Source organism: Barbus barbus, assembly GCF_936440315.1.
Source record: "Barbus barbus genome assembly, chromosome: 42".
Lineage (NCBI taxonomy): Eukaryota > Metazoa > Chordata > Actinopteri > Cypriniformes > Cyprinidae > Barbus > Barbus barbus.
Window position 1 is genome coordinate 12,517,237 of NC_136720.1, and position 15,430 is coordinate 12,532,666.

The following is a 15,430-nucleotide window of genomic DNA, read 5'->3' on the forward strand; positions in this document are numbered from 1 at the left end:
TGAAGAACCTTTTAAGCACCTTTATTTTTAAGAGTGTAGCTTTAATGTAATGGGAGTAAAATAGCAAAAAGACTAAATATAAAGACCATATTTTGATTTGTAAAAGAAAATGAATCTGACCTTCCTGAGGGCAGAAAGTGTGGGAATCTCCTGTTTAGATCCCAAGTGTCCAGCTGTAACACCTGCTGCTGATTATAGACGGACTGAAGCTGTGCTGCAGAAACAGAATCTGAAGCATAATCTACTGACTGGCATCAGATCTACTATAACTTCCCTTTTTCATCAGATCACACCAGTACTTCCTGGATCAGCAGGAACATGCATTCTACACACAGATCCTTGCATTTCATTTCTGTAAAGTCTTTTGCTGCAAAAAACTATACAATTTAAATGTGACCCAACATTTTTATAGTCGTTATTATTATGTCACAATAGACCAAAGTTTAAAATCTCTAGAGTTAAACACATTAGCTCCATCTCTGAACTACAATCCTGTAGCAGCTTTCTCAATAAGGTATTTGTCATATTGTTTCTTAAAGGGGACCTATTATGCAAAAATAACTTTTATAAGGTGTTTGAACACAGTTGTGTGGCCGCAGTGTGTGAAAACAACCAGCCTATAATGTTAAAAATCCACCAACTCATTGTCTCTCCAAACGAGCGGTTTCAGATTCTCCCTCATTTGTGACACTCTCTGTCCTGTTAGCATAAACACAGCCCTGCGTGAGAAGCTGAGGTCCATCATTACTGGAGATATATACAATGTCAGCGCCAAAGAGGCTTTACAAGTGTTGTGTTTTGGGACGCACTAATGAACATAGGAGTCGCCATAATCTCCCCTCATCTGAGCCGAGGACACTGTGGTTAAATTTCATGTTCGAAGGAAATATCCCGGAAAAAAATCGGTAACGTCCCCTATATGTGTAGGAATTAATACCAACGCTTCGTGCACGAACGTCAGCTCCAGAAAAAGTAAGTATCATGCATTTGTTTTCCAAATTGTTTTCTGAAAGAGCCTCTTGGCACTCTGTAAGGCTAACTGCTAAAGCTATCATTGTCTCTGTGTGTTTTCACTGATGCTGCCTTCAAATGCAGTCAGAATGATCATGAATAGGAATGTGGTAGTTAAAAGTTGCATATGAAAGCAATGTGAGTCGATCGCTTGAAATTGTCGAGCTTATAATCAGAAGTGGGACTTCTAAAGTTTTTGATGGCATGAGACCAGCTATGTTGTTATTTTTATCTCGTCGTGCTCCCCGTCTGTGTAATTCATAAACGCAAATGTATTATGCACAGTATAATCAGATGACCGACTTTGAAACCGAGTAGTTTTCTGTAAAGACTGTCTTCTCCGGGAACAACAGCTCACTCACATTTAAAGCAACACTCAAATCAGCGCGTTTTGGCTCATAACTACAAAAGTGGCAATTTTAACAAGCTGTAAAAAATAATCTGTGGGGTATACTGAGCTAAAACTTCACATATACGCTCTGGGGACATCAGAGACTTATTTTACATCTTGTAAAAAGGGGCGTAATAGGTCCCCTTTAATCTCAAATCTGCATTTTATGATCACACAGGATCCACTGAGAGCTTTAATCTTCTGTGGCAGAGTGATGCTGAAATCTCTACTGCAAACACCTACAACACATGTTAAGCATACAAAGTAATGCACAAGCACATTTCTAGCCATAAACACATTACTTACCGACTAGAATTTTAATTGACCTAATTTACATTTCATTTAAAACTAAAAAAAAGTGAAAGTTCACTGTTAAAAAGTGAAAGTGATGTGAGGCCAAGTATGGTGACCCATACTCGGAATTTGTGCTCTGCATTTAACCCATCCAAAGTGCACACACACAGCAGTGAACACACACACACCGTGAATACACACACAGCAGTGAACACACACACACACACACGTGAATACACACACAGCAGTGAACACACACACAGACACACAGAGCAGTGGGCAGCCATTCATGCTGCTGCGCCCGGGGAGCAGTTGGGGGTTTGGTGCCTTGCTCAAGGGCACCTCAATTGAGGGTGGAGCACTGTACATTCACTCCCCCCACCTACAATTCCTGCCGGACCTGAGACTCAAACTCGCAACCTTTGGATTACGAGTCCAACTCTCTAACCATTAGGCCACGACTTCCCAAAGATGTTACAATGTTATTTTAATGTTATAATAAAGCATTAAAAGTAAAAAGAGTAATCAATAAACAAATGTATATGGCTTGCAAGAAAATATTTCTTAAGTAATGTCTAATGACAGTAAACAGATTTGCATGTAAAACGGTTAACAGACCTCTGAGAAACTGTACTTAAAGTACAGATAATATGTTTTACTCAATTAGCACCTGGCCAAAAATCACACCAATGCAATAAAACACACTTATGCTAAATGTTTTAGTTATTTGTATACTAAAGTTCTACATTGGTGAAGGTAAAGGAGATACACACACCATGAAAGGAAAACAAAAACATTTTTTCAGTTACAATCATCTTGCCTTTAAAAGAAGATCGGACCAAAGAAGAGATCATATATACAGTCACATCACCAAAATGATACAAACGTGCACAACATTTATTTAAAATTGTTATTAAAATTGATTTTAGGGAATATTCTTATAATCACAAATCTGAAGCAAATAATCTGAATTAAAACTATACAGAAGTAAAAACATTTCAACTTTATTGGATGATGATGATGATAACTACATGGAATAATTAATTACATATACTCAGTAAGAAATCTAAACCAATTTCATGTTATGTTTTCTCAAGCAAACAAATACAAAATAAATGTCACTTATCTGTGAGGCTGTGGCACATTCATTTTTGTACAATTACACAAATGAAGGCTTCCTAAAGCAGTAGCTTTGTATGCTTCTTTCAAACATATTTTTGTGAAAATATATATTTAGATTTTTGTTAATTCTGTTCTCAAAAATTGAAACGCCCACACCGTAATAAGTTGATTACAACGCCACTTATAAGTCAAAGCGATAAGCAATTAAATCGCATTGCTAGTGATTGTATTTGTGATTTTTCAGCCATTTCGACTGTAATAATCTAAAATGTCTTCAAACACTCATTGTTGCAGTTGATCTGATGCTTCCAGACATGCTGGCATGACTCATTGTTCCTTCTTTGAGCTTGACCCCTTAATTGCTGCTTGCAGCTATATTTTTCTTTTGTTGTTTTGTTTTTCTCTATAAAACATGAAATCACAAAACTGGTACATTAAGCTACTCTAAACAAATTAAAGCGGTAAATTTCTCTAGAATTTAAAATTACAATTGACTGATTTTATTGACACAATGAAAAATCATTGCAAAATCAGACTAATGTAAACTGTGACTTCAGCTTCTGAACTTTAAGAAGTTAGTCAATATTATCTTCAGTATTAAAAATAAATGTGGCAACACTATCAGCTTCCTGCTCAGCATTCACGCATTAAGAAAAGCTTTTCAGATCCACTCTATTAATACAACCCCTACAGCCCAGATTTGACGCGCTGCAACTTATGGCTTTTCCAAAAACTAAAATCAATTTCAGACCGTCGATGAGGTTCAGGAAAATATAACGAGCTGATGGCAATTCCAACAAAGGATTTTACAGAGTGTTTTGAACAGTGGAAGAGACTGGGAAAACTTTGTGAGGTCCCAAGGTGCCTACTTTGAAAGGGACTGAGGCGTAAGTGTTCTTCATACAATGTTTCTTAGATTTTGTATCTTCTTTGATAAATGTTTCTATTTTTCATATTACATGGCTGGATACTTTCCAGACAGCCCTTATAGACATCCATGGCATTTAATATTTTGGCTTTCATCACTATACATGTTTGTCTTTATTCAGAAAAAAAAAAAAAAAAAAAGATTTGAGCAGAGGAAAATTCTGAAATTTGGATGATTTGACAAGGAATGACCTACATACTAACTGATTTAGACAGATTTAATTGAGACATCAGAGTCTTTCATATGGATATATATGTGCATTGTAAAGAAAATAAATGTGCATTTGTTGTTTATTGTGTGTCACCTCTCTTAATGTTCAAAGTCTCATATTCAGAGAGTGGAGCAGAGAGCTGAAGAGAAGCATATGTGCCTGCTGCCTCATTCTGAGCCTGAAAACAAAAAATCACTCTTAAACACCATCATCGTCAACATGCTTCCTTACTATTTAATAAAAAAGATTTACCTTCAGCTTCGCAGACAATCTAGAAATAAAAAGTATATTAGGTTACTGACGTGTAATCCTTTATAATAACTCTCTATATAGAAATGGACTGTTACCTGTAAATGACTTACTGTCTCATTTTGTAGAGTCCAAGTCCAACAGTCAGAGCGTACAGAACCAGAATGATCAGGAGGGGAATTGTAAATTGTTGACATCCTAAAAAGACAATATGCACACAGAAAGAAAATATAAACAATTCACTGTCTAAGGAGAGAAAAGAGATAAATAGCAGTATATACTTTTAAAATAGTTAAAGTATTAATTCACACAAAAATGAAAATTCTGCAAATGCATAAAGTTACTGAACATTTTAAGGAAGCTGATAATGATGCATCTGTGTTTTACTTGAACAGTCACCACTGTAATGATTGATTGAAATATTTGTTTTACCTGTAAACTGCAGAGGAGTGAGAACTAGATGAAACAGTTGACTTGCAGTGCCATGAGTGCTGTTGCTGACACACTGCAGAGTGGATGTGTGTGTGAGAGACTGATGTAGAGTGATGGAGCTCCTCAAGCCTGTGCTGCTCAGTCGCTCTTCACTGATGAACGTGTTTGAAGAGTTAGTGACAGGACGTCCAGACAGATGCCACTCCAGTTCAGGAGAGGGATTCCCATCAGCCTCACAGAAACACACAGTTACGTCCGTTATGCTACAGCTGGAGGATGGAGTGATTTTAGGGGCATCTGAAAGTATTAAAATGAGAAAAACAAAATAACTGTAATGATTCTGCTCCTGTCAGTGATAAATGATACAGTTCAGTACTGCTGGATTTGCATCACTGCTGCTAGATTGATGAAGGAAAACTAACTGGCTTACAGGGAAATGTAGAGTAGCTAATATTTCTGTCAGGTACATATACAGTGGCCCAATTATTACGTAAAACTATATGAATGCATTTGCATTAGATAGCAAAATATCAAAACAAGTAGCATTTATTTTAAAGTAGATGCTATTTGGTTTGATATTTTGTTATTTAATGTGATAATACTCGACATGTTGTATATATACATTTTTTGCTCTATTCATAAAGAGACAGTTTCCCCAAAACTGGCATCATGTACTGACTCTCATGACAATCCAAACTGAGTGCACGTCATTCTTTTGTGTTCCAAAAACACTTCTACGTCCATACAATTAAAGTCAAATGGGTGCAATGTTGCTTTGGACCCCACTGACTTTAATTGTCACCATGATCTTTAACACTTGTGATCTCTGTTTGTCCACTTGCATTTGTAAAACAATCCAGATATACTGGTCTGAAGGTCTGAAGCTACAATATAATGGACTCAAAAATCTAGCACTAAATTTGCCCCCGCATTTAAACAAAACAGAATTAACAGCAATGCGGTAAGGTTAACTGAAAAAATAATTAGGATTTTTAATTATTATTTGGTCTTAACCTAAATAAAGATAATTATTTTTTTTTTATATGACACTATTATTGGATCATAACACAGTAATAGTGTCATAACTCTTCATTTTATGGTTGACTTTAAGGTGCTAATGAATGTGACGAGGTAAAATTGGCTGTTATGTAATACTCACACTGAATGTCCAGCTTCACTGATGAGTTTTGGCTGCCATGTTGGTTCTGAGCTGTACAGTGGTACCAGCCTCTGTGTGTCGGGTCGGTCCTATTGAAGGTAAGATTTTGTCCAGTCTGCAGCTGCTCCAACTGTCCTTCTCTCTCTCTGGACCAGGTGTAGTTCACTGCTGGATTTGCATCACTGCTGCAGATCAGAGTCACTGAACTGCCCTCCAACACAGAGCTGGAGGGAACCACAGACACTGATGTGTTTTTAGGGGAATCTGAAGGGGGAAAAAATTCAGGTCCTCACAATAAAAATCACAATAATATGATTCACGAGTCAAAACTAAAAAGCATCACAAAGCCTCACTTACACTGAATGTGTACTGTGATACTGTCCTGTGCTGTTTTGTTCTTGTCCTGTAGCTGGTAGGTTATAGTGCAGGTGAAAGTGACTCCATGCTCACGGTGAGTAGCAGTGAAGTTCAGATCAGAGATGAGCTCCTGTAGTCTGCTGCTCTCACTGAGGGGGATTCTGGGAGTGGAGCTCCATGTGAGAGTTGGTGGAGGAGAGGAGCAGAGAGTCTCAGCAGAGCAGCGCAGACTCACAGAGCTCCCCTCCAACACCTCCTCCTGATCCTGCTCCACATACAGCTGTACTCTGGGTTTGGGAGGAGAGTCTGAAATAGAGAAAGTAAAATGACAATGATGGCAACTTTTAAAACCCTCATTTAACACATTTGTTTATAAATAAAAGGCTCAAATCACTCACCAATGACATTTATAGTGGAGGTGTTTCTTGTGTAGATGTATTTCAGATCTTTATTTTTAATCCTGAAGTAATATTTACCACCGTGATTTGAGCTAACATTATCAAAGACAGTGGTGCAGTCCTTCTCATGTAGTTTTCCAGTTATTTTCCCGTTAAAGTGATTAGGTTTGGGATCTCTGGAGTTAAACACTTGATGTGTATTCTCTTCAGTTCCATCTTTGAGCCACAATCCTGTAGCATCACTCTCAGTGAGGTCTTTGTCATGTTTTTTATCAATCTCAAAAGTGCAGTTTATGATCACACAGGATCCACTGAGAGCTTCAATCTTCTCTGGCAGACTGACTTTGTACTCTGTACAGTAAACACCTTATAACACACACAACACAAACATGCAACACCCTTATTGACTAGGATTTTCAGTTTACAAACAGACCTCATTAACATTTCAATTAAAATGAAAAATGTTATATTCTTGTAATATATGTTATAATCTCTGCAGCAAACACCTACAAGTCACGTAAAACGTAAGAAATTATTAAAAAATTACCATAAATACCAAGAAAGGAGCTCTGGAATTATTTATTATTATTATTAATCTATAAATCAAAATATACTTTAAACCTTTCAACAGAAAACAGAGTAGAATTAGTTTCTCTGCTGTCCAGATGTCCATCCTTTCATTCAATGAGGAACATCAACCTAAAGGTAAAAAGCAAATAAGAAAGAAACTGAGCCACCCCCCACCCACACACATAATTTATGCACAAATTCTGTTATGTTATATATTTAGGAATGGCTCATTTCTCACCTTCCGTGATTAAGAGACATTTCTTTAAGATTGCGAGAGCACTGGCAACATGAAAATCACCTTTGCTTTCAAGTAAAACGATGCAAGAGTTTTTGCACAAATCTATGATCTTTGACAAATATAGTGCCTCGAGGAGGAGGAAATAACTTTTCATACTTTACATCAATATTAATGGTTTATTGAAAACATTGCCTTACTTTTTGGTTGCAAACATTACTTTTTTTCCTCTGTGAATTCTTGTTTTAGACACTTGAAACCCGGCCCATTACTTTAATATTTCAGTATACATGATTTATTATTTCAGTATATTAACTGAAATGTTTAACCACTTAAAACATCAAAATATTCTATGCATGACATTTTTATTATATGCTTCATGAAATTGTCCATATAACATATTCTTTATAACAATAATGAGATATAGATATGACAGTATCTGTAAACATTGAATGAGTCTATTAGTTTTACACTCTTAAAAATAAAGGTGCTTCGCGATGCCATAGAAGAACCTTTTTTGTCTAAATAGTTCCATAAAGAAACTTTAACATCTGAAGAAGCTTTCTGTTTCACAAAATGTTCTTTGTGGCAAAAGAAGGTTCTTCAGATTATAAAAAGGTAAGAAAGAGGTGTTTTTTTAAAGAATGGTTCTTTGTGGAACCAAAAATGGTTCTTCTATGCCTATGGTATCGCTGTGAAGAACCTTTTATTTTTAAGAGTGTAGCTTTAATGTAATGGGAGTAAAATAGCAAAAAGACTAAATATAAAGACCATATTTTGATTTGTAAAAGAAAATGAATCTGACCTTCCTGAGGGCAGAAAGTGTGGGAATCTCCTGTTTAGATCCCAAGTTTCCAGCTGTAACACCTGCTGCTGATTATAGACGGACTGAAGCTGTGCTGCAGAAACAGAATCTGAAGCATAATCTACTGACTGGCATCAGATCTACTATAACTTCCCTTTTTCATCAGATCACACCAGTACTTCCTGGATCAGCAGGAACATGCATTCTACACACAGATCCTTGCATTTCATTTCTGTAAAGTCTTTTGCTGCAAAAAACTATACAATTTAAATGTGTCCCAACATTTAAATAAACTGAAATAAACAGCAATGTGGTAATGTTAACTGAACAACCTGGCTTTTTAATTATTATTTGGCCTTAAATTTAATAAAGATGAGCATTTTTATAGTCGTTATTATTATGTCACAATAGACCAAAGTTTAAAATCTCTGGAGTTAAACACATTAGCTCCATCTCTGAACTACAATCCTGTAGCAGCTTTCTCAATAAGGTATTTGTCATATTTTTTCTTAAAGGGGACCTATTATGCAAAAATAACTTTTATAAGGTGTTTGAACACAGTTGTGTGGCCGCAGTGTGTGAAAACAACCAGCCTATAATGTTAAAAATCCACCAACTCATTGTCTGTCTCTCCAAACGAGCTGTTTCAGATTCTCCCTCATTTGTGACACTCTCTGTCCTGTTAGCATAAACACAGAAGCTGAGGTCCATCATTACTGGAGATATATACAATGTCAGCGCCAAAGAGGCTTTACAAGTGTTGTGTTTTGGGACGCACTAATGAACATAAGAGTCGCCATAATCTCCCCTCATCTAAGCCGAGGACACTGTGGTTAAATTTTATGTTCGAAGGAAATATCCCAGAAAAAAATCGGTAACGTCCCCTATATGTGTAGGAATTAATACCAACGCTTCGTGCACGAACGTCAGCTCCAGAAAAAGTAAATATCATGCATTTGTTTTCCAAATTGTTTTCTGAAAGTGTGTGTGTTTTCACTGATGCTGCCTTTAAATGCAGTCAGAATGATCGTGAATAGGAATGTGGTAGTTAAAAGTTGCATATGAAAGCAATGTGACTCGATGGCTTGAAGTTGTTGAGCTTATAATCAGAAGTGGGACTTATAAAGTTTTGATGGCATGAGACCAGCTATGTTGTTATTTTTAACCTCCACTGCTCCCCGTCTGTGTAATTCATAAACGCAAATTTATTATGCACGGTATAATCAGATGACCGAATTTGAAACCGAGTAGTTTTCTGTAAAGATAACAGGCTTGTATTAATAGTGGAATGTTTATTTGCAAAGGCCAGCACTGCTAATGCAGAGCTTGAGCTCTTGAAGCTCCGCCTTCTTCTCCGGGAACAACAGCTCACTCACATTTAAAGCAACACTCAAATCAGCGCGTTTTGGCTCATACCCTAAAAGTGGCAATTTTAACAAGCTGGAAAAAATAATCTGTGGGGTATACTGAGCTTAAACTTCACATATACGCTCTGGGGACATCAGAGACTTATTTTACATCTTGTAAAAAGGGGAGTAGGTCCCCTTTAATCTCAAATCTGCATTTTATGATCACACAGGATCCACTGAGAGCTTTAATCTTCTGTGGCAGAGTGATGCTGAAATCTCTACTGCAAACACCTACAAAACACAGACATGTAAAGCATACAAAGTAATGCACAAGCACATTTCTAGCCATAAACACATTATTTACCGACTAGAATTTTAATTGACCTAATTTACATTTCATTTAAAACAAAAAAAAAGTGAAAGTTCACTGTTAAAAAGTGAAAGTGACATGAGGCCAAGTATGGTGACCCATACTCGGAATTTGTGCTCTGCATTTAACCCATCCAAAGTGCACACACACAGCAGTGAACACACACACACGTGAATACACACACAGCAGTGAACACACACACACACACACGTGAATACACACACACACACACACACACACACACACACAGAGCAGTGGGCAGCCATTCATGCTGCTGCGCCTGGGGAGCAGTTGGGGGTTTGGTGCCTTGCTCAAGGGCACCTCAATTGAGGGTGGAGCACTGTACATTCACTCCCCCCACCTACAATTCCTGCCGGACCTGAGACTCAAACTCGCAACCTTTGGATTACGAGTCCAACTCTCTAACCATTAGGCCACGACTTCCCAAAGATGTTACAATGTTATTTTAATGTTATAATAAAGCATTAAAAGTAAAAATAGTAATCAATAAACAAATGTATAAGGCTTGCAAGAAAATATTTCTTAAGTAATGTCTAATGACAGTACAGATTTGCATGTAAAACTGTTAACAGACCTCTGAGAAACTGTACTTAAAGTACAGATAATATGTTTTACTCAATTAGCACCTGGCCAAAAATCACACCAATGCAATAAAACACACTTATGCTAAATGTTTTAGTTATTTGTATACTAAAGTTCTACATTGGTGAAGGTAAAGGAGATACACACACCATGAAAGGAAAACAAAAACATTTTTTCAGTTACAATCATCTTGCCTTTAAAAGAAGATCGGACCAAAGAAGAGATCATATATACAGTCACATCACCAAAATGATACAAACGTGCACAACATTTATTTAAAATAGTTGGAATGATTTTAGGGAAAAAGACTATGCTGTGCCGACTATATTGGATCTGATGTCGCAACACATGTGTGAGTAACAGTTTTCATTACGTGGTCTCAATTGCTTTGTTTGTTATCGTTTGATATGTTCTGAGTATTTATGAGTTTTTAACCTAAATCACAGCTGCATCCATCTATGAGGAATGTACACTGTCAAACATGCACAAACATTAGCCAATCATAGCAGTGGGCTTTTCCAAGTCTATAATCTGCCACGCCAATTCAAACAAGGCGTTCTGATGAGTTCAAAAATAGGTGGACCTCAGAGAGCAGTACAAAAAACAGGCAGAGTTCATGAACCCTATGAAGTGTGAGATCAGGTGAGAAAATGTATTTCTTCCAACAACATATAACAGTCTGCACTCATTAGATATAAATGCTCATCTTGCAACACTCACACTAAGTAATTTGCATGGTCTCTGCGCCAGAGCAGGTTTAGAAAAGGGGCCCATCACCGATGTTAGGCCTACTTCATTATCCACATTTTTATTACTACAAATAGACCTACATATGCATGAGGGAAAAGTGAAGCGTAAAGGTGAGGTCACATTGGGTTGTTGAGCAGGTGAAATCCAGATATGAGGAACAAACGCAAATTCGCTACATTTACCAAAATAAAGACACTTAAACGAAACAATGGCTGTATCCGAAATTGCCCCTATACCCTCATTCACTATTCCCTACATTAGTCCACTCATACAGTTCACTTGAAGGAGTGAATGAAAACAAGTGAGTGAATTCAGACACTGAGTGCACCGGAAGAACTGCTGCTTTTGCATAGTTTGCTTGCTGTTTAATAATCATTTGATACGGGCAGCTCCAGTAGTAAGATTGAAGATCTTTTTGCATTTTGGATTCTCTAGCCGTTGAGTGTACATCGGTTGTACACTAATTTTTGCGGTGCATTGTGGGATTGAATGAGTGCACTCGAGAACATCCACTATGGTTTAGAACACCACTTAAAATGGCTGTCCCCTCAAATAGTGAACTATTTGAGGGTATAGGGGGTGATTTCGGAGACAGCCAATGAAACATTCTACCCTGCGTTCCATTCGGAAGGGCTCATCCCTATGCCCTAATCACTTCAATGGGTTTACCCTCCGGAGTGAGAGCTTCGAAGGGTTGAAGGGTGTAGGGGACCAAACAACTGTTTCTTGAAGTGCCCTTCTGCATCATTATACGGAGGCAGCGTCATCATCACCCGAAGTGTCCATCAGTTGTACCCTTCAAAATACTTCATTCAAAAGGGCCCTTTGAAGCAGCTAATTTTGAGCACTTCGGTTTGGACACTTCAATATGGCGGCCATGATTGTTTTCACTCCGAAGTGCCCTTTAGAGGGCGATATATCCCGTTTGGAACGCACCGCTAGTCACGCAGTCGCAGCGCTCGCGCGCTGTATTCACGTGACGCGACGTAGGATGCGCGATGCTACAGCAAAAAGATCAATTTAAAAAACAAAAGGATTCATTAGGAATCTAATTTATAACGAATGTGTATTATTATGGAAGGGTGTAGTGCTGGGTTTTGTCGATTATGATCAGTCTAAAAATATGTATATAGTAATAATTTTATGTAATGAATCTGATTCTGTTAATTGCAAAATTCCACATTCACAGTTTCAAAAACACTTGACCTCTCTTTTTTTGTTTTCATTAAAAGATTGAGCATTACTACGGAAGCGTATTGCATTCACTTGAGGAAAAAAAATCTACTCTGTTTTTCTGAATTAACGAGTTAATTATCTCAGAATTACGAGATAATTTTTCAAGAAAAAAAAAGTTTTTGCTCTGTTTTTCTGAATTAATGACTTAATTATCTCAGAATTACGGGATAATTTTTCATGAAAAAAAGTTTTTGCTCTGTTTTTCTGAATTAACGAGTTAATTATCTCAGAATTACGAGATAATTTTTCATTAAAAAAAGTTTTTGCTCTGTTTTCTGAATTAATGACTTAATTATCTCAGAATAACGAGATAATTTTTCATGAAAAAAGTTTTTGCTCTGTTTTTCTGAATTAACGAGTTAATTATCTCGTAATTCTGAGATAATTAACTCGTTAATTCAGAAAAACAGAGTAGATTTTTTTTCCTCAAGTGAATGCAATACGCTTCCGTACATTACCTGTCATTGATTAAATTATAAAAACTGATTAAATTATAAAAACAAAAACTGTTAAAACTTTTTCTGTTTGTAATTATTTTCCTGTCTTTAATGACTTGTAATTCTTTAAAATAAGAAAGCCTAACTATAATTAAATAGGAATTATACCTAATGTTTTTCTGTAAAGCAGGCAAAGAGCTCGATTGGCTACTGTTCCTCTTCAAGCAAGGATTGTCTGCTTCTGAGCATCTATTTAGCACACTTTGACTAACTTAGAATGAATGAATGAATTAATGAATAAATAAATAAATTATAATTGTGACACATACAGTAGGCTATGTATAAAGGCTTTTTTTCTTTTTTTGAACTTTTCTTTTTTTGTGCTGATGCACAACTTGATCAAAGTTCAAATATAGTACATTATCACTCATGGAAATTTGAATAAAGGTGAATGTACCTATGAGAACAGAGCCACTATCTGTTATAATATAACCATCATGCAAGGCAGGTGGCTGGGGCATTATGCACTAATGCAACTGAACTCACTTCATTCAAAGAAAGTAACACTGATATTATATGGTGTAGGCTGATATATATATATATATTTCAATAATGGTCATTCATTTACATTTTTATAGCTGGAAAATAACTTTTACAAACTGAAGCCTTATACAAGTGTGCAATTTTAATATTTTTTTTATTGTTTTTCTTTTGTTTTTATCTGGCATACATTAATGCCCTCATGAAAGCCTGAAAGCTGAAATCTATACAAGAATGTTTATTAAGCGAGTAGTAGCCCTATAACAACAACAAATATTGCACATATAGCACGTATATTTAAATTCCCAAAGAATGTTTGTTATCTAACACAATAACAGAAAATACATATTTTAGTGTGTTAGAAATTCCCATTTGAATGAATTAAAAATTACATGTTTATACAAATATTTCATGCTTTAGTAGATTCACTTTGCTTTATGTTTATATCTGCACCTGTTTAGCTTTGGCTGCTGCTTTGCGAGGAACCTGGTAAATGTCTTCTCCATGTGGCATTGAGGAAATCAGGAGAGCTAAACACTCTCGTGCACATCGAAGCCAGAAACTTGTGATGTATGGACAAACTCACACAGCTATTGCTGTAGCTGAGCTGAATAAAAAGCAGAAACCTTTTTACTGATGAAACGTGAAGACAGTAAACACACGATTGCGAAAATATATGCTTTATGTGTGTTTTTCAAGTTATCTTCAGGTAATAAATAAATATGAAAAATGCAGTACTGATTGTCATTTAGTATAGAAACTATAAAATAATTTTCCTGAATTATTCTGTGATAAAAATGGGAAAAGGGTGTTCGTAGTAGCCTTTATAAAACAATCATAAAATTGTCATTAGGAAAACATTGAACAAAAATATTGTAGCTAACCTTGTTCCCACAGGCTACACATAGCAATATAAACAACAGCTGTGCATGATCTCTTCATGCCTTCTCGTAAAATAATAATAATTAAATAATATAAGTTTACAAAGTGCGTGCATCTTGGTGGAACGACTGCTGTCCATAGTCTCTGAAATGGTTTTATCTCTCCTTGTTTCTCTCTTCCATTTTTTTTTTTATTCTTTTCACTTTGAAAAAGTCGTTCCAGAAGAAGCATTGCTGCTGTTGCAGTTTGTGAAGTTCCATCAGGCCCATCCATCCCATGGTGGGTCTCAGGGTTTCTAAATCTTTTTGGCTTGGAGTTCTGAATCTTGTAGGTCTGGAAATCTCTGGATTTCTGGTTCTGGTGATCACTCTGTTCTTTAAGAAGTCTTTTTCTTGTGGAAGTCCCCTGGCTCCACTAGTTCTGTTGGCCTTCTTGTCCTTCAGATGACCAAATCATCATTCTCCTGGAGGTTACACCTTTCAAGCAAACATCTCAATGCTTATACCTGAAACAAGATCAAAAAGAAGTGGTTGCCCCCCTTTCCCCCACATGAATCTTTTCACATTTAAAACATAATTGTTACAGAAATTTAATCACAGAATGCAATTAAATAATTTATCATACATTATATTTAAATATCAATGCCATTAACACATTTCTTATAAATGATAAAGAATCACCCCCCTTTTTATAGTAAACATATTTTTCTAAAATATAATACTATCATAAAACCATTTCTCCAGTTCACATCAGCATCTGCTTGTGACTGAACTACAGTCATGTTGTTCATGCAGTGCTGTGTCTGGTAAGGTGTGAATGGCTTCTTCCTTATTTCCTTTCAACAGTGCCAACTGAGTTTCTAAACTGCATATCTTCTTAAACAAATCACGGTAGCCCATCCTTCTTTTGTGTCTTGCCATGTGTCCCATCCTCCCACAAGCAAATCAAAACACTTCCTGATCTTTCCTACTTTTCTCCAAACAATGCCTTGCTATGTGACCGTCCTTTCCACATGCATAACAGAGAGTAACACCTTCTGAATTTACTCATTCAAATCTTCCACAGCTCCTTTAATTGCTTTTACCTCAAATACACTTTCAG

At 36.4% G+C, this 15,430-nt stretch overlaps 1 protein-coding gene across 2 annotated transcripts; it reads right to left on the reverse strand.

Moving 5' to 3' along the window:
- Nucleotides 1–2,498: 2,498 nt before the first annotated feature.
- On the reverse strand, nucleotides 2,499–8,295 carry LOC306861277 (sialic acid-binding Ig-like lectin 13). 2 transcript variants are annotated; one of them, XM_079403461.1, is made up of 9 exons: nucleotides 8,163–8,295; nucleotides 7,174–7,251; nucleotides 6,553–6,918; nucleotides 6,155–6,460; nucleotides 5,798–6,061; nucleotides 4,639–4,935; nucleotides 4,320–4,404; nucleotides 4,210–4,228; nucleotides 2,499–4,135 (listed from the first exon to the last, which is right to left on the reverse strand). In XM_079403461.1, the coding sequence occupies exons 2-9, from the start codon at nucleotides 7,223–7,225 to the stop codon at nucleotides 4,037–4,039; spliced, it is 1,488 nt and encodes a 495-aa protein (XP_079259587.1). In that variant the 5' UTR covers nucleotides 7,226–7,251; nucleotides 8,163–8,295; the 3' UTR covers nucleotides 2,499–4,036. The 2 variants fall into 2 exon arrangements, with proteins under 2 accessions (XP_079259587.1, XP_079259588.1); XM_079403462.1 differs by lacking the exon at nucleotides 8,163–8,295 and having other exon boundaries at nucleotides 7,174–7,294.
- Nucleotides 8,296–15,430: the final 7,135 nt, after the last annotated feature.